The sequence below is a fragment of the Pristis pectinata genome, chromosome 10 (assembly GCF_009764475.1).
Source record: "Pristis pectinata isolate sPriPec2 chromosome 10, sPriPec2.1.pri, whole genome shotgun sequence".
In the NCBI taxonomy this organism is placed as follows: Eukaryota; Metazoa; Chordata; class Chondrichthyes; order Rhinopristiformes; family Pristidae; genus Pristis; species Pristis pectinata.
In genome coordinates this window covers 100,613,118-100,639,382 of record NC_067414.1, presented here as the reverse complement: position 1 = coordinate 100,639,382, position 26,265 = coordinate 100,613,118, and the positions used below count along the sequence as shown (strand labels likewise).

The 26,265-nt window shown below is 47.7% G+C and overlaps 1 protein-coding gene across 3 annotated transcripts in view; it reads left to right on the top strand.

Moving 5' to 3' along the window:
• The window catches only part of enah (ENAH actin regulator), a 213,191-nt gene extending 203,509 nt beyond the window's left edge, over positions 1 to 9,682 (top strand). For all 3 annotated transcript variants that reach the window (XM_052024956.1, XM_052024957.1, XM_052024955.1), the window contains 3 exons: positions 217 to 295; positions 606 to 663; positions 4,180 to 9,682. In XM_052024956.1, the coding sequence (XP_051880916.1) occupies positions 217 to 295; positions 606 to 663; positions 4,180 to 4,217 (175 nt within the window). In that variant the 3' untranslated portion in view covers positions 4,218 to 9,682. The remainder of the gene's footprint in view (positions 1 to 216; positions 296 to 605; positions 664 to 4,179) is intronic.
• Positions 9,683 to 26,265: the final 16,583 nt, after the last annotated feature.

Sequence of the window (26,265 nt, the reverse complement as noted above, 5' to 3'; positions counted from 1 at the left end):
GAGTGATAGCAAGTGAAACCAGAGGATTTAAGATTTGCAGCATTAAATGTGGTCATCTTTCCGTATTAAAACATGTTGTGTGGTGCCCAGCAGTCAGGTAAAGTGAGGTTACACTGGTGGAACGTGGAGACTCTAACTGCTGACCCTTGCTCTTTGCAATGCCTGTAGCTTGCCCTCAGCCACTCTCCGGGGTAACGGCTCTTTTCTCTATTTCAGAAGCAAATCCACGCCAAGTGGACAACCAAACACTAATGGTGTGCAAGCAGAGATCTTCGATTATGACAGATTGAAACAGGTGCGTTTTGAAAATGGCAGCTTTTGAATCATTTCCTTTCTCGGGTTATTTTGGCAATGTGTAAGTTTGTGCCCATGGGCACCTCGCCACTGTTCTTCCCTCTCGCAGAGACTGGCTTTTCCTTCAAATTCGCGTCGGTGTGCAATCACTAATACCAAAAACACGGTGCGTACCCAGCATGATCCCCACTCCCCCCTGCTGCAGGTCACAGGGCATCAAGTGCCGTCCTGGTGCCTTTGGATCTGAAGCCGAGCATCAGGTTGTTGAGTGCAATTTCCCTCCTAACTGGGCTCTTTTGTTTCTTAAACAGGATATCTTGGAAGAAATGAGGAAGGAGCTTCAGAAGCTAAAGGAGGAACTTATTGATGGTGAGTGTCACCACATTTCTGTGGGTTTGCTTCAGTGGTGTTGGGTCTCTGCTGTTACTGACCTGGCAGCTGCTTAACCCTGCTGAATGAAACCAGTTTGATCCACAAGAGCACACGGGTTGGAGAAACTAATCCTGTTTCAAAGATCAGAACACGGGGGCAGTCTAATAAAGAATCTGAAAGTTTGTACGGTTATGACTGGCCAATAGGGGTGGAGAAGAATATTTCTTGGCATAATCAGTCCCTACACAACTCATATTAAAGGTCATTGATCTGAAACATCAACTGTTTCTCCCCCACAGATGCTGCCTGATTTTCTGAGGATGTCTAGCATTTGTTGATTTTAATCTGGATTACTGGTCCCTAATACTTGCTACGATGCCCTTCTCCATAAACTTCACGTCAGCCTGGCCCGCTGAAATCCACAGCTATCCTCGTGGGTTACAATATTCCCAAGTTTTGTCTCGTCTTCAACTTCAAAATTATGCCCTGCACATCTTATCCCAGGTTACTGAAGCAGTGACCTTAACCCCAACGCCTGGGCTACACTATATGTGCCCCTCCACTGGGCATCATAACGTTGTGGCTAAGGTACTGGTCTGGTATCCAGAATTCCAGGCAGTGTTTAAATCTGACAATGGCAGCTGGGGAATTTCACCACTTTCCCAGCTGAAACCCCATCTGGTTCACTGAATCCTTCAGGGAAGGAAGTCTGTCCTGCCTGCACCTTACTGCGCACCTTCACCATTGTGGTTGACAGTTTGGTGTCAGTCTCAGGGTTTGCTGATTCTTGGTGGCCAGTGGTGATGTTCCCTTCTTGTTTGATGGTTTATTGGCTTTGTTCGGGGGTAATCGGGGATGCACAGCAAGTGCTGACCCAGCAAGTGACACTCACGCCCCATGAACAGATGTGATTCATCTATGCTTCACAGCATTATCACATCCATGAAACTGGTCATGAAATGTTCCAACGTCCAAACACACCAGCTGCCCTACATTCATCCATTCTCCCCGATATTTAATCAAAGAACTCAAATCAAGTTTGGCAAGCAAATTGTCTTTAACAAATCTGCATTAGCTGTCAGTTATTAATCTATGTTTTTCCAAATAATTTTTTCCCAGATTGTGGTATCTTAAAACATCTCCACCTCGGCTGACAAGCTTATCGTTACTCGGTTTAACTCTCAGCTTTTGCGGCTCCAACATCACTCCACACCTAGGAATTGGAAACGGGCACACTCAGCTGAGTGTCTTCTGTTCACTCAGATCCTGGCTGCTGGAGTCTGACCCTTCACTTGCCTGCACTGGTTCTGTCAGCCTGTAACATCCTGCCTGACAAACTCCAGTGTTCAACAGCCCAGCTGCCAGAATGTTTTGGAGAAGGAAACTCCAGATTCTCAGTACCTTGGAGCTCCACATCACCTTTGAACTAATTTTATTGTATAACCTCCCATCCCCATCTCTTCACCCAATTAAATTGTCCAGTCATCTTAAACCCCTTAATTTGTGCTCCCTCATAACTGAATCCTCTAATTCCTGATATTCTGCTGAACCTTGTGGTACTGCCCTCCAGGCCTGCATCACCTTTCTGAGGTGTGGGCCCCAAACTGAAAGCGGTGTTCCAGAGCTTTAGACAATGAGGCACAACTGTTTAGAAAGCACCTGGATCTGACCTGCCATATTTGGGATCACACTCCCCACATGACACTTGCTCAACCATTCTTGGTCCAAACGTGGACCAGAGCACTGAGTTCCAGAGGTGAGCTGAGAGTTGACTGTTTAGCATAAGGAGCTTTGGTTAAACTGGGCATTGGGGGTGGGGGGGAGACTCCAATGGAAGATGTTTGTCCTTTTGGACGCTGACCCATCCTGGGCCAGAACACCGCTCCAGGGTCCAGCAGCTCTCTCTCTCGCTCTCTCTCCACACGTGAAGGACGGAGGCAGTGCAACCGGGCCCAGCTGTGAGCCTGCAGATTCACAGGCCTTGGGGTGAGCGAACTCCAAGGTTTTCCCAAATCCACACCCCAGGAGTGTGATGTAATGCTCTTCACTTGTCTGGCTGATGCAGGACTGCAGACTGCATCAGTCAAGTTCAGTCGTCTCCATGGGAGAAGTGTGACTGTCACCACAGATCACCAATGAAACCCCCGGGGTACAGGTTGTGTCACCCACGGGCCACCAGACCTGCACCCCATCCATTGGGAAGGACACAGTGACAGCAGCATCACCACTTCGTTCCCTTCCACGTTACACACATCCTGGCTGGGAAATAAACTTCATTCCCGTTTATGTCAGGTCAAAATCCTGGAACAGAATCATCGGATGCTTGAGGTACTCAGCGGCTCAGGCAGCGTGAGCAGAAAGAGTTAACATTTCAAATCAATGGTTTTATTTCAGATTTCCAGCATCTGCAGAATTTTTGTTTTGGGTCAGATCCTGGGGTTCCTTGGCCCTTCAGCCCATCGAGTCTGTACTGGTCATCAACCGTCCATTTACACTGATCCTACGTTAATTTTCCCCACATTTCCATCAACTCCCTCAGGTTCTTACACTGATCTGTACACTCGGGGCAATTCACAGTGACCAATTAACCTGCCAACATCCTTGGGACACAGGAGGAAACCCATGCAGTCACGGAGAGCGTGCAAACTCCACACAGGCAGTGCCTGTGATCAGGATTGACACTTCTTATTCCTGAGCTCTACCCACATTGTCTCACTGGAGGAGCCCTCCTGGATATCCTCTCTCAGCGTAAGGCGGAGGGCTTCAGGTACACGGGTCACTCCCCACCTCTTGCATTCCTGTTTATCATGTCTGAAATGTGAACCCTGAAACATGGAGCTGCCAGTCCTGCCTTCCTCTCAACCAAGTCTCTGTAATGGGTACAACACCGTAGTTCCACGTACTCCTCCTGGCCCTAAGTTCATCTGCCCTACCAATGTACTCCCTGCATTGAAATAAATGCACTTCAGCCCATCAGCCCCACCCCATTCGTTAACCTGGCCCTGCCTGTCCTTCTTTCAGACTTACTCGACCTAATCTCCACCTTCCCCTCACTCCCTCCACTCACTGACCCACTCCCCTGCCACACCAGCTTCCCTCCCGAGAGAGCACTAGCACACCTCCCTGTGAGGATATTGGTGCCCCTCCAGTTTAGGTGCAACCTGTCCCAACTGTGCCGGAAGGGAGCCCAGTGGGGCCCTCCCCCCTGCACCAGCTCCTTCTGAGGGCTGGTGTAAAGTAATTGCAGCTGTACTAGTGGCCTTGCAGTCACACCTGGAGCCCAGAATGTGATTGGTTCTGTCCCCATGCTGGAGGGTGGGTTACACGTAATCGGTGGCCTTTCAGCTGGTGGACTTGCTGCCCCCGGGAGTAATACCACCTCGAGGCTGGCTTGTGGGACGTTATGTAACTACGAGGGGACGTCCTGGGTGAAAGGCGGGCATTGTGCTAACAAACCCAGCCTGCTGCTGAAAGGGTGAAGGTACTAATGCAAGCTCACCTTTTTGTTCACAGCAATCAGACAGGAGCTGAGCAAGTCCAACACTGCATAGACAACGTGCCGAATGAAACTGGCCCTTCTACTCAACGTGTGATGACTGATGACAGTGAGAGGGTGATGAGAAAATGACAGACTCAGTGAGGAGGGGGAGAGCAGGAGGGAGGGAGGATGCCCACCTCGTGCTGCAGTCCGAGATTTTGCAGGCAGCCTCATACCGTCGTGTTTTTGTTTTTGTTCCCCTCACTGCTTGCCGCTTTTTCTAACTATGTTCTTGGAGGAAGAGAGTCTTAAAGTTCCTGTAATATTATGCAAAGATTCTGATGTCTGTTGAAACCGAATCACAGTGTCTGGAAAGTCACGTCAATTGAAAGAAAAATTTGCACAACAGTTGTGTTTCTTTTGGTTTTTCCTCTAGGAGGTGGGTTATGGTTTGAGCACAGATCTTGGAGAAAGGTAACTACAGAGCAGTTTGTGCTGTGCTTCCCAGGAATGGCACAGGTTCCACACATAGGAAGATGCAAAGTGGGAATGTGCTCTATCGTGAGGTTGTTCTGGGATTATCTGTTATTTTTCTACTATTCAAACCAATGGCAGATCACAGGGTTTAAGGATACAGAGATGCCTTCCTTAGTTTATCATTGTGATAATGCTTTACCAAATCGAAGACTTGTCTGTCAATCCAATCAATGATGTAAGTTCTCAGTGCAGTGTATGTAATTGTTCCTTCTCTAAGTTTTGTGCATGTTGAGATGTAATTCCTTTTGTATATCAAAATCGGCTGTGACCTGGTCTTTTATCCCACTTCACCGAGGCAATACTCAGTCACGTTAAGTTGCCGTCTGGTTGCCTTTACAGTATCTGAGGGGAAGGAGAGGTTGGGGCGAGCCGCATGGCTTCCATCTGTATATTCGAATAATAATTCCACATGCATCTAGTTTTTCCAGATTTTATGATCCTGGAAAAGATACCCTTCGAGAATGTCTGTCTGTGGTGCAGTTGTGTTTGTTTCTCATGTTCCAACAAGCAGATGTATTCTGAAGCAAAGTGAAGAAGAAAGGGGCTCCTGTGTGGGGAAGATCTTTCTCAACCCCAGTCCCTTGGCTTCCTTTGAGGCTTCTCACTTCAAGTTGAGACAGTGCCACTTGTTCCTTGCTCCCTCAACAGAGCACCTACCTTCCTAGGTCCAGTTCGTCAACCAGTTTGAACAATTGCTGTTGCTTCGACCGTGTGAGGCGGTGTATGTCTGGGATGTCAGGTGGCATTTGAGTTGGTAATGGTCTTTTTGAGACATGACAATTCCAAACTGGTTGGTGAAGTGGAGCGTGGATTATGGAAGTGTAACACCTCTCAGTGGCTCTGTGCCCACTAAAGCCACCCACCCCATCCCTGCAGGTGTACCTGGGCTGCCATGGGACTTCTGATATACACACGTTATCAGACCAGCAGAAGCTGTGCCTCCCGTGCGGGAGAGGAATGTTTCCGTCTTTATCCCAGTGCGAGCTTCCTGCTTCCTCAGTTGGAGTGGCAGTGCACAGCTCATCTTCCTGCAGTTCTTTGAAGTGTGTGCCTTTCTACCAACCCAACTGTTTGCAACTCTGACAGTCCCTGCTACTCGACAGGGCCAATCCAGGGCAGTAGTCGCTGGCACTGATGCAGGCATCTGGCATTTCAGATCCTGTCGAGTTTGCACCTTGTGAACCACCTAAGCTGCCCATCGCCACCTTGGCTTGCCTGCAGCTCCAGACACCTGTATTAATCTCCCCCCACCTTGGTGCTGTGTGCCTGCTTCCAGATCTGGATTCTACTTGCAAATGGTGGAACTGTCTCCAAAACCAAACTGCTTCAAGGGTATTTGTAGACATCCAAGTAAGGTTTATTCCATCTCCAGCGTGGGAATCATAAACAGGATTCTTTTTGTTTAAGTTCTCCCAACCAATGTTGCAGATTGACATCTAGTATCATGTACAAATGCTTTCAAGGTTGTCAATGTTCTTCATAATTTACATTTCAAGATAATGAATATCAAAATTTCTGGAGCAAAATTGCTTAAACTTCTGTGGTAATAGTTTATTGAGTCTTTGATTTCTGTGTTGAGGGCCCTGATGTCTCTGATCATCACCAAGTAGGTAATAGTCACCAGCCCTGGTCAGCAGTTGTGCTGGGGTAATGGTTGTATCTCTGTGATCTAGGTAATGTGGAACCCAATGGATTTAGTTGGAAGTTCTACACGGTGTTACTGTTAGATAATGCAGTGGACGTTGTAGGGAAGCTGAGAGTTTTTATTTGCTTTGGTAGAATGACCGTAGCCACTTCTTGTTTTACAAAGTGGTTATGAAAGTTTTTTTTCACTGTGATCTATAGAGGGATAAAAATCCTGTTATATCACACATATATACTGTCAGTACAAAAATAGTCACTATTTTTTAACAGGGTGAGTTTTTTCCTTTAAAATGCTCATTATTTCTTCGTCCTCAAATACTCAAGTAGATCACAAGGAGATCCCGACAAACGTTAGGGGATTGGGATTGTTACCTTGTATGTTTTACCTTGCCTTTTGCTCTTTGCCCTAAATCACAAAGGGGAGGGGCTTGACCTCAATCTTGACCACCCAGAGCCAGGACCAGTTACACACTGTGCACAATCATATGCCCGACCACTGTGAGAAATGACACATCGAGGTTCAGCTACTGTTCGATGCCTACATAGTGAACTGACTCCTTATTTCACTGGTTAGTATCTTGAAGGCTCCCGATTGTTTCCACAGCTCCCACCAATCTGATCTTCTGCTTGGAACAAGAGTGCTGTAATCTGAAACTCCTCTGAGTATTACCCAGGGTCAGGCACTTGACCAGCTTAGACCTTTATGTCAGTGGATCAACTCAAAGCTGGGAGAGCCATTTTATTAAATACTCAGCACCTGACCTGTTCATATAGAAACAGGCTTCAATGATGGTTCCACGTTAGATGGGAGCTGGTGTTTTTAAAAACAAACGTTGTTGCTGAGTGGCTGCTGTGATGTGAGGAGAGGTTGGTCAGTCTTCCACATCAGTTGTCTCCTGTGTTGTGCTGTCAACTGCCTGAGAGGCACAGTTACTCTGAGATGTGTTCTGCTCAATCAGTTCTGTGCTCTCCTTGGTGTAAAATGTTTACTCTTGGGCTGCCATGTGAAATTATTTTCAAGTGTTAACCAGGCTTTAATGTTTAATTAACATTTAAAAGGTACAAGTGTTAATGGTTTACATGGAACATACTTGAATCTCATGGTTGTATATTCAGTTGAGGAAGCGAACAGCTTAAAGCCAGTGTGGCCATAGGGAATGTCCCATTGACAGATGACTGCCTGTAAAGTGGGCGTTGCTGGAGCAGACCATTCCAGGAGGATGCTCCCATCTCAGTGCCTGCAAAATTCTCCTCTAACTTGCAATTTCTTTTGCTGCTCATTTTTTAAAATCTGGCAGCTCCCGCTCCTAGAAAAATCTGGCAGCTCCCGCTCCTAGGAAAAATGCTGACAGCTCCCGCTCCTAGGAAAAATGCTGACAGCTCCCGCTCCTAGGAAAAATGCTGGCAGCTCCCGCTCCTAGGAAAAATGCTGGCAGCTCCCGCTCCTAGAAAAATGCTGGCAGCTCCCGCTCCGAGAAAAATGCTGACAATGCAAATCTCATTTTTTTTTAAAAACTGGCAGTGAATAAGGGAATGGACAACTCCTTGCAATCCAGTGTTTAGATCATAACAGAAGTTTAAAGTATTCTTAAATCACTTTTCTAAATGGGTATTACTGGAAGAAAAGTGAGAATATTAGTCTTTATGCTGGAAGAACAGAGACGGTAGGCAGGTCACACCTCAAGAATTACCTGGAAATTGCACCCACAGGCCATTTGATTGGGTCAATGTCAAGTTCCAGGCTCTCTGGCTTCCTTAAGGTAAGTTTAGTGCCCTCTGCATTGCCCAGGGCACTGAGCTCAATACTCTCTTGAGTTCAGTGCTCACTGAGTAGCCCAAGGCCACTCAGTGAGTTTGGAGTTCACTGTTGAGTTTCCCAAGACACTAATTGAGTTCTTCAGCCTCTGAGTTCCCAGGGGTAAGTTTGCTGCTGCCTGGTCCTGTGAACACTGCGTCTGCTGCCCTGAGTGCCTGTGGACAATCACGTGCTTTCTTTGATGCTTCTCGTTTGTATGACGCTTTACCCTTCACTGGATCGGGTATGTTGTGGATTTAGTGTACGGTACCTGTGTTTGTTCAAAATGTCTCTTCTGATTATGAGCCTTCACAAGAGTTGCCACCTGCTCAATAACCAGAAGGGAGTGAAGATGATTAGCATTTTAAATGTACAAGTTTCAAGAGGTGTTTTAAAAACATATGCAAAATGAAATGCATTGAAAATGTTGCAGATAATATGCAGTAATAGTTGAAGCCCCAGTACAGAACTGACTGAAGTAAAACATCCAAAGGTAGCAGCGTGTGTTTTGACAGGTCAGAACAGAGGGTGAAAATGAGCACCTTTCGTTTTGTCATCCCACTTCCTGCCTATCAGCAGGGTGGGGAAGTAGAGACGGTGTTTTTCACAAAGTCCCAAAGTAGGTTTCAAGTGTTTCCCTGACCCTGGCTTTGTACTATGACAATGAATGGAAATTCACTTGCCCCCAAAACACTAACACCCAGTGCCACAATCTGAACTGTGTGAACTAAACAGTGCCTGTGGTGGAAGGGACTTTGCTTCTCCCTCTGTCTCGTGTAATCAAATGAAGTTCTGTCTAAAGGTGCTGGAGCTGGAGCCTGACTTGTCTTTCCGTCATCAGAACATGTTCACTTTGTACAAGTAAGGATTGTGTTTTGCAGTTACATTTTGCCTTTAGCTATTGTGTGGGTGAATGACAATTAAAACAAAACAGGCCAACAAAACTGATGGAGGTGGGGCTAGATTTGCACAGATCTCCCTTTCTCAAGTGAAAGCTGTGAAATTTTCAGGTTACATTGGTGGGGGAAAATCATGGATCAGTTGTGGAGTCGACAGCACAAGTGTGAGAGCCACAGAGACCAAGGCTTTGCAGTCACAGCTCAGGTGTTCAATCTCCACTGCAGAGCCCCAGTGTATGGGAGATCCCAGTGGAAATCTGTGTAGTAGCAGGACAGCATCAAGTTGCTGGTGTATAAATGCGAGCTCCAGGTAGAATGGCTTCAGTTGTGCAGTGAATCTGAGGCGTGTCTCCAGCCACAAGATAATGTTATTTGCTCTCTATTCCTCATCTCCAATGTGATTGGATTTGTTTTGTATTTTTGATTTTTGACTGCCAAATTGATTTGCACAGACTTCCATAGGTGACTCTCTTGTCAGAGGAGTTCAGGATGGTTTCTTGTTTGGTGAAATGAAGAAAATGTATCAACAGATTTCACATTTTCATGCTTCTGAGTCAGTTATTTAGATTTACAATTCTGTTTGTATCATGTTATGTTACATTTTAAAATTTCTTATGTGCTAATTTTTTTGAGCGAATGGAATAAAATTAAACATTAGATCTTCTTGAGAATGTCTTCCCGATGTATGTGTTGTGCTATTAAACATATAAACAGATTTCCTCTCAAGTTCATTGCACGGATCTGGGTTCTTGGAAGATTCCTGCTAATTTCCAGCAGTAATCAGCAAATTGTGGAAATTCGTTGTTAAGATAAAAGAGCATGCAGTTCTCCAGCTCCCCTAAAGTACTTCATAACCCATGAGTTGCCTTTGAAGTGCTATTGTTGTGCTAACAGGAGTCTCTTGAAGAACTCTTCAGCCACCTCAGACCCCACAGAAGTGGGGCAGAAGAGTTGTCCTCAACCCTGACAATTGACCCAAGAGCTTTGCTAAGGCAACAGTGATCCCAGAAACACACAATAAATGCAAATTACCCATGGGGTTAGTTGAACCAGAATATTAACATTGGGAAAATAATGCCACGGTATGGTATCTTTGCACGTGAACAGGCCTCAGTTTAATGTCTAATCCACACACTCCTCTGTCAGTGCTGTAGGCTTGAGGGATCTTCCCACTCAAAAACATTAGTGTTCGGATCTCACCACTGAATTTCATCATTCTGACGGACTTGTATCCAACATTTGTTTTTCTTTCCCTTTCTGTTTCTACCCTGGATGTATCACCACCACCTCACGCAGCTGTGCCTCACTCAGTCTCTTGGTTTCCGCTCTATTGCAACTGATCCTTTTCTCTATATCTTTCTCTGCAATTTGAAACAAACTTAATTTCTAATATTTCCGAGTTCCATCGCAGGGTCATTGACCTGAAATGTTGACCGTTTTGCTCTCTCTCCACAGATTCTGCCCAACCTGCTGAGTGTTTTGAGCATTTTGGGGTGTTTTTTCTTCAGATTTCCAGCATCTGCACTATTTTGGTTCTGGATCTCTTGATCTTGACCTCCAGATAAATCCCCAACCAGTTGGATCCACAGTTCTGAGCGAGAGAATTCCAGAATTTGCAAAGAAATCTCTCTTCAGCCAACTCCTTACGTCGAGGCTCTCCTCCCTGTTTCTACATTCCACAAAGAATCAACCTCTGCATCTGCCCTGTCACCCTCAGTGAGGTCACCTCTCCTACTGCCAATGGATACAGGCTAATCTGTGTGTTTACTTGGCTTTTATCTCCGCAACACTGACTTCTCCACAATAAAGGGCAAGGTACCACTTGCCTTCTAAGTCATTTGCTTTATTTACTCGTGTTTTGTGCCAGCGCCCAGAGTCTTCAGAACACCACTGTTTTCTCAAAAAGGATTTAAACCGCAGGATGAAAAACACGATGAAGCTGGAGGAACTCAGCAGGCCAGGCAGCATCCGTGGAGAAAAGCAGGTGGTCAACGTTTCAGGTCAGGACCCTTCTTCAGGACTGAAGATAGGAAAAGGGGAAACCCAATATATAGGAGGGGAAAGCAGAGCAGTGATAGATGGACAAAAGAGGGGAGGCGGGGTGGGCACAGGGTGGTGATAGGTAGATGCAGGTAAGAGATAGTGATGGGCAGGTGCGGGGGAGGAGGGGAGAGCAGATCCACCGGGGGTGGGTCACAGGTAAGGAGAGAGAGGGGAAAAAGAGGCTGGGAAAGGGAAGAAGCCTGGTTGGGGGGGGGGGGGAGCTGCTTACCTGGTGGGAGAATTCAACGTTCATGCCGTCAGGCTGCAAGGTTCCAGGACAGAAAATGAGGGGCTGTTCCTCCAGTTTGTGCTTGGAATTCTCCCGGCAGTGGAGGAGGCCGAGGACTGACATATCAGCGATGGTGTGGGAGGGGGAGTGGAAGTGACCGGTAACGGGGAGATGCAGGTCGCGGTTACGGACGGAGCGCAGGTGATCTGCCAAACGGTCACCTAGTCTGTGGTTGTGTTGATCCTCTCCAAAACGTGAGTTGAAGAGTAGGTTGAACTGCAGGTATTGGAGCAATAGAAATCCTCGCCAGTTCAGGCAGCATCTGTAGAGAGAAAAAATAGTTAACATTTCAGGTCAAAGACCTTTCCTTCATCAGACTTCACAGTTATATTTCCAAATGCTGCCTCGTGTCTGGAACACTCAGTCTCAGAGCTGTGGATATTCACTTATTCCAGGACGGGATCGACAAATCCAAAACCAACCACCCAAATTAATCCTCAGCCACAACTTGCAGAGACCTTTCAAGACTGTGCAGTTTTGAATTCCAGCTTTTGTTTGTAGTTACAATTGTTGGTTTGCGAAAAGTAGCTTGATGAAACTTCCCCACCCGACACCTGCTGGGAATTTCCTCCCTGGATAGTAAACAAGGTCCCTGTCCAATTGCTCGCAGTCCTTTTTGTTTTTAAAAACCACCCAGAACTCAACGAGTTCCCCCAGCACAGAAGTAAACCTGTGTGAATATCATTGCACGGGCTGTGCAGGGATTCGGAGACTCCCAGAGCATTGATGATATCTGCCTGTGTTACCGTCAGCTCAGGGCCAACGTTGTTTCAGCCTCACTTTACATGATCTGTTTGGTTGTGGAGTCAGGGCCAGGAAAGGGCTTCGAGAATGCCCAGCCTAGAAAAAATCTGTGGGAGGAGGGAACTATGGATTAATTGTGCTGAGTTAATTATTGTTAGAAATCTGTAAACTTCATTTGTTTAGACATTACACCTTCACAACCTGCAGTAGGCAAAATATCAAACTAGTAAACAAAGGACTGCAGATGCTGGAATCTGGACAAAAAACACTATGATGCTGGAGGAACTCAGCAGGTCAGGCAGCATCCGTGGAGGGAAATGGACAGTGGACGATTCGGATCAAGACCCTTCATCAGGACTGAAAAGAAAAGGGGAGATAGCCGGTGTCGAGGCGCAGCAAAGGGGTGGAGCAAGAGGTGGTAGGTGGAGTCCAGGTGAGGGGGGGTGGGGTGCGTGAATAGTGCCAGAAGCTGGGAGGTGGAGGTGACAAGGGGCTGTGTGGATTCAGAATTGGCTCGCCCATAGAAGACAGAGGGTGGTGGTAGACGGAGTGTATTCGGTGACCAGTGGTGTTCCACAGGGATCTGTTCTGGGACCCCTGCTCTTTATGATTTTTATGAATGACTTGGATGAGGATATGGAAGGGTGGGTTAGTAAGTTTGCTGATGATACGAAGGTTGGTGGTGGTGTGGATAGTGTAGAAGGTTGCTGTAGGTTACAACAGGATATTGATAGGATGCAGACCTGGGCTGAGAAGTGGCAGATGGAGTTCAACCCAGAAAAGTGTGAAGTGACATACTTTGGGAGATTGAATTTAAAGGCAGAATACAAGGTTAATGGCAGGACTCTTAGCAGTGTGGAGGAACAGAGGGATCTTGGGGTCCGCGTCCATAGATCCCTCAAGGTTGCTGTGCAGGTTGGGTTGTTAAGAAGGCGTATGGTGTGTTGGCCTTCGTTAGTTGGGGTATTGAGTTCAGCTCTGGTTAGACCACACTTGGAGTATTGTGTTCAGTTCTGGTCACCTCATTATAGGAAGGATGTGGAAGCTTTAGGGAGGATGCAGAGGAGATTTACCAGGATGCTGCCTGGATTGGAGAGCATGTTTTATGCAGATAGAGGAAGAGGATGACAGGTGACTTGATAGAGGTGTACAAGATGATAAGAGGCATAGACTGAGTGGACAGTTAGAGACTTTTTCCCCACGGTGAAAATGGCTCACACAAAGGAGGCATAATTTTAAGGTGATTGGAGGAAGATATAAAGGGGATGTCAGAGGTAAGTTTTTTTACACAGAGAGTGGTGGGTGTGTGGAACGCACTGCCGGCAGAGGTTGTGGGGCAGATACATTATGGACATTGAAGAGACTCTTAGACAGACACATGAATGAAAGAGAACTGGAGAGCTATGTGGGAGGGAAGGGTTAGAGAGAGAGCGCAGGATAAAATGTTGGCACAACATTGTGGGCTGAAGGGCCTGTATTGTGCTGTAATCTATGTTTTATGGAGTCAGATTGGAGAGGGAGGTGGAGCATGATATGAAGGGAGGGAGGTGGGGAGGGCAGATTGGACCAGTGGGAGGGGTGTGTGGGTGATGGGCAGATGAATGGGTGAAGGAGGGGAGAGAGTGGTGATGAAACCAGGTAGATCAGGAGGAGAGGGACAGGGGGGCAGTTACCGGAAGTTGGAGAATTCAATGTTCGTGTGGCTGGGTTGCAGACTACCCGGGGGGGATACAAAGCATAAAGATTACAACGAGTCATTTGATAATGTATGGAGCACCTGACCAATGTAATTTTCTGACTGGAACTTGATTCAGATTGTCATTATCCTTCCCTGCAGGAAAAGACCCTTAACGTCCATCAGCCTCTGAGGAAGATTCCAAAGACTCACGACCCTCTGAGGGGGAAAAGCCTCCTTAAATTGGGTGTCCCCCTTGTACTCAACGGTGACCCCTAGCTCTAGGTTTTCTGGTAAGAGCAAATATCCCCTCCCCATAATCTCCTGTTACAACCGGTTCACCATTCACTTGTCTAAACTCCACTGGATGCAACCCGAACCTATCCAGCCTTTCCCATACGACAACCTGCCCATTTCCATGTATTAGTGAAGTAAAATTTCTCTGAACAGTTTTCAATGTATGATCATCTTTCCCTAGATAAGGAGATCAATGCTGTGCACAGCATTCCCACTGTGGTCTCATCGATGCCTTGAAACTCACATAGAACTTTGCTCTTGTATTCATTTCCCCGAGTGTTATTCCAGCTCTCCTAATTACTTGCCGTAGCTCCATTCGTCTCTGTAGATTCTACGCCAGGACACCTCGACAGTCAGATCTCAGCCGCCTCTCACCATTCAGATTTTTTTTTAAATTTTGTCCGCCAAAATGGACAATTTCATATTTTTCACTTTGCACTCTATTTGCCAGATCTTTGCCCACTCGGTTAATGTTTCCATTCCCTTTGTGGCCTCTTTTATATCCCCTTCACAACTTGCTCTCTTCTCCTCTGTCGTCAGCAAGTATGTCAACCACGTGCTTCCAGTGCCTACGTTAACTTGTAAAACGCTTTGGCCGCGGCGCACCTCTCCTTGTATCTCACCAACTAGAAAAAGATCGAGGGTCTTCAACCTGAAACATCAACTGTTCTGCTTCCCCGGACACTAGTTTTACGTTCTAGCAAGTAGAGCTTCTTTTAAATACTTTGCAATGTTTGTGCTTCCTGATTAATGGTTCACCCTACAGTCTCATCCTTTCAAAAGTTGCTGTATTTAAGATGAAGTTTATCAGTCACATGTGCATCGAAACACAGTGAAATGCATCCTTTGTGTAGAGTGTTCTGGGGGCAGCCCACTTCCGGCGCCAACATAGCATGTCCACAACTTCCTAACCCGTACGTCTTTGGAATGTGGGAGGAAACCGGAGCAGACAGGGGGAGAACGTACAAACTCCTTACAGACAGCGGCCAGAATTGAACCCGGGTCGCTGGCGCTGTAATAGCGTTACGCTAACCGCTACACTACTATTGTGACTGTCCCATAAACTAACAGTACACTCACTCTCACTGGTGCTACTGGCGAGATTCCTGCTATTACTCTTCATTAAATCTATTCACTTGTCTGTTCTGAAATGTACTTGAATTAATTGCCTTTATGACCTGAACTGTTTCTCCAAATCTTTGCAAATTGATATCTCCCATTAAAACGAGGCAATTGCTGTGAGCAGCCCCAGTGTCCATAGTTACACTGTGCTGAACTCAATGCTAATTGCAGCAGCTTTACAGGGGGTAACTCTGGGGTCAGACCTCCTGAGTGATACCACCGTCAAATGGAAGGGGGATAGTGAGCTGCAAGTTCGCAGGGGATTGGTGAGGTAACTTGTGCTAGAGCAACACACACACAGTGCTGGAGGGACTCAGCAAGTCAGGCAGCATCTGTGGAGGGAAATAAACAGTCGACGTTTCGGGCCGAGACCCTTCACCAGGGCTGGAAAGGAACAGGGCAGAAGCCGGAATAAGGGGGGGGGGGGTGGAGGGGAGGAGCACAAGCAGGCAGGGGATAGGTGAGGGAGGAAGGTAGGGGGTTGGGGGGGTGAAGATGTAATAAGCTGAGAGGTGACAGGTAGAAGAGGCAAAGGGCTGAAGAAGGAGGAGGAATCCGGTAGGAGAGGGCAGTGGACCACGGAATAAAGGATGCGGGAGGGGAGGAGAGGAGATGGGCAGGTCATCAAGGTGGGGGAAGGGAGCCACAGGAATAAGTGAAAAATGTAGGGGGGGGATAGGGGGAGGGGTTACCAGAAGTTAGAGAAATCGATTGTTGAGGCCGTCAGGTTGGAGACTCCCAAGGGCGGAATGTGAGGTGTTGTTCCTCCAACCTACACCTGGCCTCAACGTCCACGTCTCCCCTGCCAGCCTGTGCTTCCTTCCCCCCCCCCCCCCCCCCACCTTCTTATTCTGGCTTCTGCCCTCTTCCTTTCCGGTCCTGATGAAGGGTCTCGGCCCGAAACGTCAGCTGTTTATTTCCCTCCACAGATGCTGCCTGACCTGCTGAGTCTCCCCAGCACTGTGTGTGTGTTGCTCCAGATTCCAGCCTCTGCAGAATCCCTTGTGCTGGAGAGTAGCTTTAGTTATTGGTCCCTTTTGTCCGTCATGTTTCCATCATCGCTGACAGTTTTTGGCAACGTATGCAACCTGCCTTAGTCAGCCCTCCCCTCCAGCTCACCTCTTGTGTCAGAAAAGCATCTGCTTTTAAACGGTTGCATCAACCAGTCCAGAGCTATCAGTCACTGGCTTCCCGAGGCTGAGATAGAGTCCCCGCTGTTTTCCCACAGGAAGTGGACCACATCCAACCTTACCATTGCAGACAGAAGGTGCCTGACGTTTGAAACCTCCCCCTGTGCGGTTTGACAGTGCTGTGAAGTGTCCCAGACTGAACGCAGTGTGACATCTTGCGAATGTCTAATTCCCACTTGTCTGTTTCATCTTCTGACATCACGGGGTCCGGTCCAGTGTTGTGAGAGAGATCACTGCTAGGTTCAGGGATGATTTGGGGCAGAGACATCTTTTGCATCCCTTTGCAGCCATTCTAGGGGCAATCCCAAGTGGAATTTCTTGGAATACAGGAAAGCCTGCTGCCAGGTTACTGCACAGCAAGGTCCCACAGCTAACATCTGATGGTGCCCCCGCTGAGGATCTGAGATAAACCAGGAAGTGCTGGGAACACTCAACGGGTCGGGCAGCATCTGGGGCGAGAGAAACGGTGAATGTTTCGGACAATGAGCTTTCAAGTAAATATTGGCCTTGAGACATCCAGGAGAACCCCTTACATTGAAGAGACTCTTAGGTAGCTATATGAATGATAGAAAAATGGGGGGCTATGTGGAGGGAAGGTTAGATAGATCTTAGAGCAGGATATAAATGTCGGAGAACGTGCAAACTCCAACAACAGACAGCGCCCTCAGGTCAGTATTGAACCCGGGTCTCTGGAGCTGCTGAGGCAACAGCCCAGCTATCTGAACCGCTGTGCCCATTTTCCACATCTTTCTGTGAACCTTTATCATCGGGGCAGGAAGTTCTTTGACCTTGAGATGTTGAGTGGTAGGGCCCATCTAATGATATGGTCCAGCGAATGGTTGGGACCTCATTCCCTCAGCGACCACCAACGCAAGCATCATTTGCAAAACTGCTGTTGCGCCCCCCCCCCCCCCCCCGAGGTTCTGGGGTGTGGTCACCGCGAAGGTGTGAGGATTTTTGGAGGTGAACTGCCCTGTGACCAGCTCTCCAACCCCTCGGGCTCAGGGCCTCTGCTGTTTCCTCCGAACACCCTGGGCTGGTGCCTTATCTACACTGTTAATCCCTGAATACTTCCTCTCTCTCTATTGCTAATCACACCGCGTATTTCTCATCTTCCTCCTCAGCTGCAGTGCGCCGTCCCCTTGTGAACCAGACCTGCCTGCCTTTGGATCTGTGCCCTGCCTCCTTCTGTTCAATATTTGTTCTCCTCCGACCACCATCCTTCCTGCCCTAATCTCCTCTGTATCAGACGTCCCTGGATTTCACTTGTTGAACTGTTTCCAGTGCGTCTGGTAGACCACTTTAGACCCCACAATTACATTTCTGTCTGTCTCACTCCCCGAACTCCAGGCGCTCACTGTGGATTCTGGTCGAGAGCTGCTATTTGTCTTTCACAGAGAAACCACCCTATTTCCTCAGTGCTTCGGGGGCGTGGACCTTGGCTCAGAGTCACTCCGGTGTGCAGTCTCTCGTCAGGCAGCTGTGGACACGCCTGCTGTCCGCCCTGGGAAGTGTCTCTGTACGGGAGGGCAACCAAATATCATCCCTGCCCAGGATGAGGCCCCTTAAAGTTCAAGTTTATTGTCATAGGCAGGTATAAATGCTGTGAAAATTATCTTTCTGCACAGAACGTTACAGACAAGACAAACATGAGTTACATAAATTATAGGTACCTTACGTGACAAAATACACATAACATCACTAGTGCAAGTTGAGAGAAGATATAGTCTGAGGTAGAATTAAGGTTTTTCGGGTCGGTTCAAAACCTGATGGCAGTGGGGCAGAAGCTGTTGTTGAACCGTGAGGTGTGGGTCTTCAGGCTCCTGTACCTCCTGCCTGATGGCAGCAGCGAGAAGAGGGCACGGCCTGGATGGTGGGGGTCCCTGATGATGGATGTCACCTTCCTGAGACATCGCCTCTTGTAGCTGTCCTCGATGGTGGGGAGAGCTGTGCCCGTGATGAAGCCACTCTCTGCAGCCTCCTGCGTCCCTGTGCACAATGCTTTCCGTTGTACATCTGAAGATGTTTGTTAGACTCTTTGACAATAAGCCGAATCTCTTTAAACTCCTAAGGACGTGGAGATGCTGGCGGACCTCCTTCGTGGTTGCATCTCCAATAACTTGAGCTCCCCATGTCTGCACAGGGAGCCTCTCCCCCCACAATTCCCTTCCCAGCGACGTCTCTGTGTGAGAATCCCGGTTGATTTAAACGGGGACATTAAATAAAACCATGGCACAGATTCCTGACCACCCCATCCATACCCTGTGCTCCTGGAACCTGTTGCAGTCAGACCTGGCTCCACACACACTACCTGACCCACTGAGTGTTAGTGCCAGTCGGTGACACTGCCAGGGCTTCTGGCTGCTCGGACCCAGAGCTGACAGTGTGCGACAGGGGAGCACAGTGTTGGTCACACTTGTGTGGGGGGAGCAAGTGCGAATAACACGTGAGGTGCTTTCTTCCTTTCTCCCAACCCCCCCCCCCCTACAATCCAGTCCCTATCGATAGAGGAAAATAAAATCACAAGGGGCATAGACAGGGTGAATGCACACAGTCTTTTACCTAGGGTTGGGGAATCAAGAACTAGAGGGCGTGGGTTTAAGGTGAGAGATGTAATAAGAACCCAAGGGGCAACTTGTTCACCCAGGTACACGGACAGGAAAGGCTTCAAGGGACGTGGGTCAAATGCAGGGCAAATGGGACCAGCTTAGATGGTAATCTTGGTCAGCATAGACCAGTGGGGCCGAAGGGCCTGTCTCTGTGTTATGTTACTCTATGACCAGTCCATCAGGTCCGACAGCATTGCTCTGTGTCCGGGACCCTGACAGACACCAGTGTGAACAGTGTTGGGCTGATCCAGCCATCCCAGGGAAACCAGGAGTGAAGCCCCTTACCCCACTGCCCCCCCACACACACGGAGTAACCCCAGCCCAGCCCATTTTCTAAAACTTTCTCCAAGACAGAAGAAAGGAGATTGAGTGAAATGTTCGCTGTTTCTCTCTCCACAGACGCTGCCTGACCTGCTGGGGGTTTTGGTGAAGACGAACAAGCAGGTGCATCAAGTGATCAGAGGGGCCAGTGGTCATTGGCCTTCAGTGCAAGAGTAAAGATTTCTCTGCAACTGTACCAGGCCTTGGTGAGCCCACACCCAGACTATTGTGAACTCAACTTGCCACAGAGGGGTTGCGGCAAAGATTTACTGGGTGCCAGGTAGGTCACGTGAGAAGACACTGAGAGGGCTTGAACGTCTGTTCTCCAGAGATTAGAAGAATGAGAGATGGCCACAGTGACATGTACAAAACGTTCTGAGGGCTCCACAGAGTGGATGCAGGAAGGTCGATTCCCCCCGGTAAGGAGTCCAGAACCAGGGGTCGCAATTGCAAAATGAGGACTAGGCTGTGGAGGGCTGAGGTGAGAAGTAATTTCTTTAAGCGGAGGGTGGCCGATCTTTGGAATTCCCTCTCCCGGATAACTGTGGGAGCTCAGTCATCGAGGTCACTCAAAGCAGAGACGGTTAGATATCTGGATGTTAGAGGACTTGGGGATATGGGGCCAGAGCAGAAATATAGTGCATGAGGCACAAGGTCAGCATTGAATGGCAGACCAGGCTCAAGGGCCAAATGGTCGACTGCTGTTCACTCTTCTTCTGTTTTTACACGAAAGCTGTAATAGAGAGATAAAAGGAAGGAAATGATTAAACAAGAATGTAGAAAAAGGAAAGTGAATAATTTTAAATTGGAATGCCAAGGGGATTGAAACTAAAATTGCCTGAATGATATCTCTGGGACTGTCATCAGCACAGAGCACAAGCAGACCTGTGCCGCCATATTTCATGGTGTTAGTGGGTGATGTGTGCCCTGGGGTTGGATGAGAAAGATGAATAGGAGCAGGGGAAGGTCGTGCAGCAAAGTGTGAGAGGCTGAAGACTGACCACTTCTGGCCAGTAGTGTGCAGAGGGTTGGAGTCTGTGCCGTCAATACCAACATATTAAATACAGGACCGTCAGCACCTGATGAACAGATGCATGTCATCTCCAGACAAGGGCAGATGAAAACTCCATTTGACGTTACATGGTTAAGATGTGCACAGTTAAGGCAATGGCTTTGAATGATGGGAATGGTTAGTGAGCGGCAGTCAGACTTCTGCACTTTTGATCCAGAAGTTGAGGAATTTACATTCAATAAAAGAATTAATTTTCCCAGTAGTGAGGGCCATGACTTGAGGTGATAAGTGGGACTCTCGGTGCGAGAAGTGGGAGTCATGAAGCGAGTGTCGGGACCCAGTTCTTTTCCAGGTATTTCCAGACAATAGAAGAGGCACAGCTGCGAATTGTTAGGTGATAATTGGATGGGAAATTAGCCAATTGGCAACAACCAATAAAAAGGTCAGGTCAAGCAGAGCGGCCGTTGTTGAGTGGACCAGTGTTAGAGTGGGGGGAGCTAAGGCTTCGGCAAGAAGAGGCCATGGTAAGTTTTCTTTCTTCCTTTATCTATTAGTGCCCAGCTAAAGTAGTGACAATGGATCCAGGGTCAGTGGTGTGTTCTTCCTGCCAGATCTGGGAGATCTCAAGTCTCCCTGACAGCTACATCTGCACGAGGTGCATCCAGCTGCAGCTCCTTACAGACTGTATTGGGGAACTGGAGCTGCAGCTGGATGACCTTTGGCTCCTACGGGAGAATGAGGTGATGGATAAGAGCTACAGGGAGGCAGTCACTCCTAAGCAGCCAGAGGCAGGTAGCTGGGTGACTGTCAGGACAGGGGAATAGGCAGATAGTGCATAGTATCCCTGTGGCTGTTCCCCTCAATAACAGGTATACTGCTTTGGATACTGTTTGGGGGGGGGGGCCTACCAGGGGAAAGCCACAGTGGTCAGATTGCTGGCACTGAGTCTGGCTCTGTGGCTCAGAAGGGAAGGGGGGTGAGGAGGAGAGCGGTAGTGATAGGGGACTCTGTAGTCAGGAGAACAGACAGGAGATTTTGTGGATGTGAAAGAGACTCCCGGATGGCGTGTTGCCTTCCGGGTGCCAGGGTCAGGTCAGGGACATCTTGGATCAGGTCCACAGCATTCTAAAGGGGGAGGGTGAGCAGCCAAAAGTTGTGCTAAAACATTGGTACCAATCACATAGGGTAGGAAAAGAGATGAGGTCCTGAAAAGTTGAATATGGGAAGTAGGTAGGAAGCTGAAAAAGCAGGACCTCAAGGGTAGTAATCTCTGGATTGCTGCCAGTGCCACGTGCCAGTGAGGGTAAGAATAGGTTGACTTGGCAGATGAATGCGTGGCTGAGGAGTTGGTGCAGGGGGCAGGGTTTTAGATTTGTGAATTATTGGGATCTCTTCTGGGGAAGGTATGACCTGTACAAAAGGGACGGGTTACACCTGAACTGGAGGGGGATCAATATTCTTGCGGGTAGGTTTGCTAGAACTGTTGGGGAGGGTGTAAACTAGTTTTGCAGAGGGATGGGAACCAGAGTGATAGGTCAGCAAATGGGGCAGTTGGTGTACAAGTTGGTGCAGCATGCAGAGAGACTGTGAGGAAGGATAGGCATTTGGTAAGGCAAAAATGCAGGTCAGTTGGATGGCTGAAGTGTGTCTATTTTAACGTGAGAAGTATCAGGAACAAGGGTAATGAGTTTAGAGCATGGGTCAGTACATGGAACTACGATGTTGTGGCCTTTACAGAGACTTGCTGTCACAAGGGCAGGAATGGCTGCTGGATGTTCTGAGGTTTAGATGTTTCAAAAGGGACAGGGAGGGAGGTGGGGGGAGTGGCTTTGCTAATCAGGGACAGTGTCACAGCTGTAGAAAGGGAAGATGTCTTGGAGAGATTGTCCACTGAGTCAGTGTGGGTGGAAATCAGAAACAGGAAGGGAGCCATCACTCTATTGGGAGTATTCTACATACCCCCCCCCCCCCCCAATAGCAGCAGAGACGCTGAGGAGCAGATTGGGAGGCAGATTTTGGAGAGGTGCAAAAATAACAGGGTTGATGTCATGGGTGATTTCAGCTTCCCCCAGTATTGATTGGCACCTCCTTAGTGTAAAGGGGATAGATGGGGCAGAGTTTCTTCGGTGTGTACAGGAAGGATTCCTAACACAGTATGTGGACAGGCTGACTAGAGGAGAGGCCATACTGGACCCTGGTACTAGGCAATGAGCCTGATCAGGTTTCAGATCTCTTGGTGGGAGAACATTTCAGTAACCAGAACTCCTGACCTTTACCCTTGCCTTGGAGAGGGACAGGAACAGACGGTATGGGGAAGTATTGAATTGGGGAGGGAGAAGTATGATGCTACTAGGCAGGAACTTGGGACTGGACATTGGGAGCAGATGTACTCGGGGAAATGCACAATGGAAATGTGGATGTTGTTTAGAGATCACTTGCATGGGTTCTGATAGGTTTGTCCCATTGAAGTAGGAAAAGGATGGCAGGGTGAAGGAACCATGGTTGACAAGAGATGTGGAATATCTAGTGAAGAGAAAGTTACTTAAGGTTTAGGAAGCAAGGAACAGACAGGGGTCTGGAGAGTTACAAGGTAGCCAGGAAGGAGCTTAAGAATGGACTTAGGAGAGCTAGAAGGGAGGGGCGTGAGAAGGTCTTGGTGAGTAGGATTAAGGAAAACCCCAAGGTGTTCTACTCGTATGTGAAGAACAGGAAGATGACTAGAGTGAGGGTAGACTGATTAGGGATAGAGGAGGAAATGTGTGCCTGGAGTCAGAGGAGGGTAGGGGAGGTCCTTAATGAATGCTTTGCTTCAGTGTTCATCAGTGAGAGAGACCTTGATGTTTGTGAGGACAGCGTAAAACGGGCTGATAAGCTAGAACATGTTGATGTTAAGGAGGAGGATTTGCTGAACTTTTGAAAAACTTTGGATAGATAAGTCCCCGGGGCTGTATGGGATATATCCCAGGACACTACGGGAAGCAAGGGAAGAGATTTCTGAGCCCTTGGCCATGATCTTTGCATCCTCACTGGCCACAGGAGTAGTGCCAGATGATTGGAGGGTGGCAAATGTTCCTTTGTTCGAGAAAGGGAGTAGGGATAATGCTGGGAATTACAGACCAGTGAGTTTTACTTCAGTGGTGGGCTAATAATTGGAGAAGATTCTTAGGGACAGGATTTATGAGCATTTAGAGAAGCATAGCCTGATTAGGGATAGTCAGCATGGCTTTGTGAGGGGCAGGTCGTGCCTCACGAGCCTGATTGAATTCTTCGAGGATGTGACAAAGCACATTGATGAAGGCAGAGCAGTGGATGTGGTGTACATGGATTTTAGTAAGGCGCTTGATAAGGTTTCCGCATGATAGGCTCATTCAGAAGGTCAGGAGGCATGGGAGCCAGGGAAATTTGGCTGTGTGGATTCAGACTTGGCTCACACATAGAAGACAGAGGGTGGTTGTAGATGGAGCATATTCTGCCTGGAGGTCGGTGACCAGTGGTGTTTCGCAGGGATCTGTTCTGGGACCCCTGCTCTTTGTGATTTTTATAAATGACTTGGATGAGGATGTGGAAGGGTGGGTTAGTAAGTTTGCTGATGACACGACGGTTGGTGGTTGTGTGGATAGTGTAGAAGGTTGTCGAGGGTTACAACGGGACATTGATAGGATGCAAAGTTGGGCTGAGAAGTGGCAGATGGAGTTCAACCCCAGAAAAGTGTGAAGTGATTCACTTTGGAAGGTCGAATTCGAAGGCAGAATACAGGATTAACGGCAGGATTCTTAGTAGTGTGGAGGAAACAGAGGGATCTTGGGGGTCCACGTCCATAGATTCCCTCAAGGTTGCCGCCCAGGTCGATAGGGTTGTTAAGAAGGCATATGGTGTGTTGGCCTTCAATAGTTTGGGATATTGAGTTCAAGAGCCATGAGGTAATGTTGCAGCTCTACTGAACTCTGGTTAGGCCACACTTGGAGTATCATGTTCAGTTCTGGTCGCCTCATTATAGGAAGGATGTGGAAGCTTTAGAAGGATGCAGAGGAGGTTTACCAGGATGCTGCCTGGATTGGAGAGCATGTCTTATGAGGATAGGTTGAGTGAGCTAGAGCTTTTCTCTTTGGAGCAAAGGAGGATGAGAGGTGACCTGACAGAGGTGTACAAGATGATAAAAGGCATAGATCGAGTGGAAGTCAGAGACTTTTTCCCAGAGCAGAAATGGCTAATGTGAGGGGGCATAATTAAGGTAATTGGAGGAAAGTACAGGGGGATATCAGGGGTATGTTTTTTTTTACTACACAGACTGGTGGGTGCGTGGAACATGCTGCCAGGGGTGCGGGTAGAGGCAGATACATTAGGGACATTTAAGAGACTCTTAGATAGGCACGTGAATGATAGAAAATGGAAGGATATGTGGGAGGGAAGGGCTAGATAGATCTTAGAGTAGGTAAGAGCTTGGCACAACATTGTGGGCCGAAGGGGACTGTACCGTGCTGTAGTGTTCTAAAATGTCTGGAGTTTTTACAAGTAAGGACTCAGTTAGAACATAGAACATTACAGCACAGGAACAGGCCCTTCAACCCACAATGTCTGTTGAGCAGGATGCCAATTTTAACTGCAAATCTGCCTGCACGTGGTCTGTATCCCTCCATTCTCTGCTGTTCATGTGCCCGTCTAAATGCCTCAAATGTTGCTCTTGTATCTGCTTCCATCACCTTCCCGGCAGTGTGTTCCAAGCACCTACTACTCTGTGTTTTTAAAAAAAACCTTGGCACACAATATCCTTTGGACTTCCCCTCTCTCACCTTAAAGCCATGCCCTCTAGTATTATTTCCACCCTGGGAGAAAGACTCTCCTACCCTGTCTATGCCTCAATTTTATAAACTTCTATCAGGTCTCCCTTCAAGCCTCCAACACTCCAGAGGAAAACAACCCAAGTCTGTCCAACCTCTCCTTATAGCGAATATTCTTTAACTCAGACAAACGTCCTGGTGAAGCTCTTCTGCACCCTCTCCAAGCCTCCACATCCATCCTGTAATGCAGTGACCAGAACAGCACACAGTGCTCTGAGTGTGGGGCCTGACCAAAGTGTTGTACAGCTGCAGTGTGACTTCCTGAACTTTTATGCTTGCCATCCTGACCAATGAAGGCAGGCATGCCGTTACACTGCCTTTACTGCCCTACCTACTTGTGTTGCCACTTTAAGGGAATTATGGACTTGCAACCAAGAGCCCTCTACACATCAACTCTATGAGTCCTGCTATTCACTGTGTATTTCCCCAGCAGGGCTAGACTAAATCCTGGAGACAGAGTTCTGTGTTTGACTGGAGTCCCTTTTTCAACCGCTGAATCGAATTTGCAAAGATTACTGTGATCACTGAGGTGTTTGAATTAGATTTGCATTATTTCAAGATGGGCAATAAGTACTGGAAAGAAATTGCTGCTGACTCCACAAGGGATTAAAGCCCTGTTCTCTGGCCTGGGATTTTCTACCCATTGATGTAATATCCTGGGATTTTTCTTTTCGATTTCTCCAGTGTGAGAGCTGTAAACTACATCTGACCTAGTATGATAACTTCCTGCAGGTAACACAATCAATAATCAAGAGGGCTGTAATTACTGGGGAAAAAACAGAAGTGGGAGTGTTTCGATTTGGCACTTTCAATAAAGCACGGGAGAGAACAGAGGAAGGAAACGCTAATGACAAAACTCAAGAGTCTAATCTGAAGAGAGACATGCCCACAACTGCTGGCCCTGCATCAAACCAACACCAACAAGATTACTCAACAGCAACAAATAGTACATCTAAGTGGCACTTGTTTGCCAAGTGTTTATTCCAGGTTCAGTGTGTTATTTTAAGACCTGGCATGAACCAGTGCAAACTGAGCTGCATTAAAACCAATTTTAAAAACAACGTGCATTTAAAAAAAAATCACTTGATATATTTAAGATAATAACT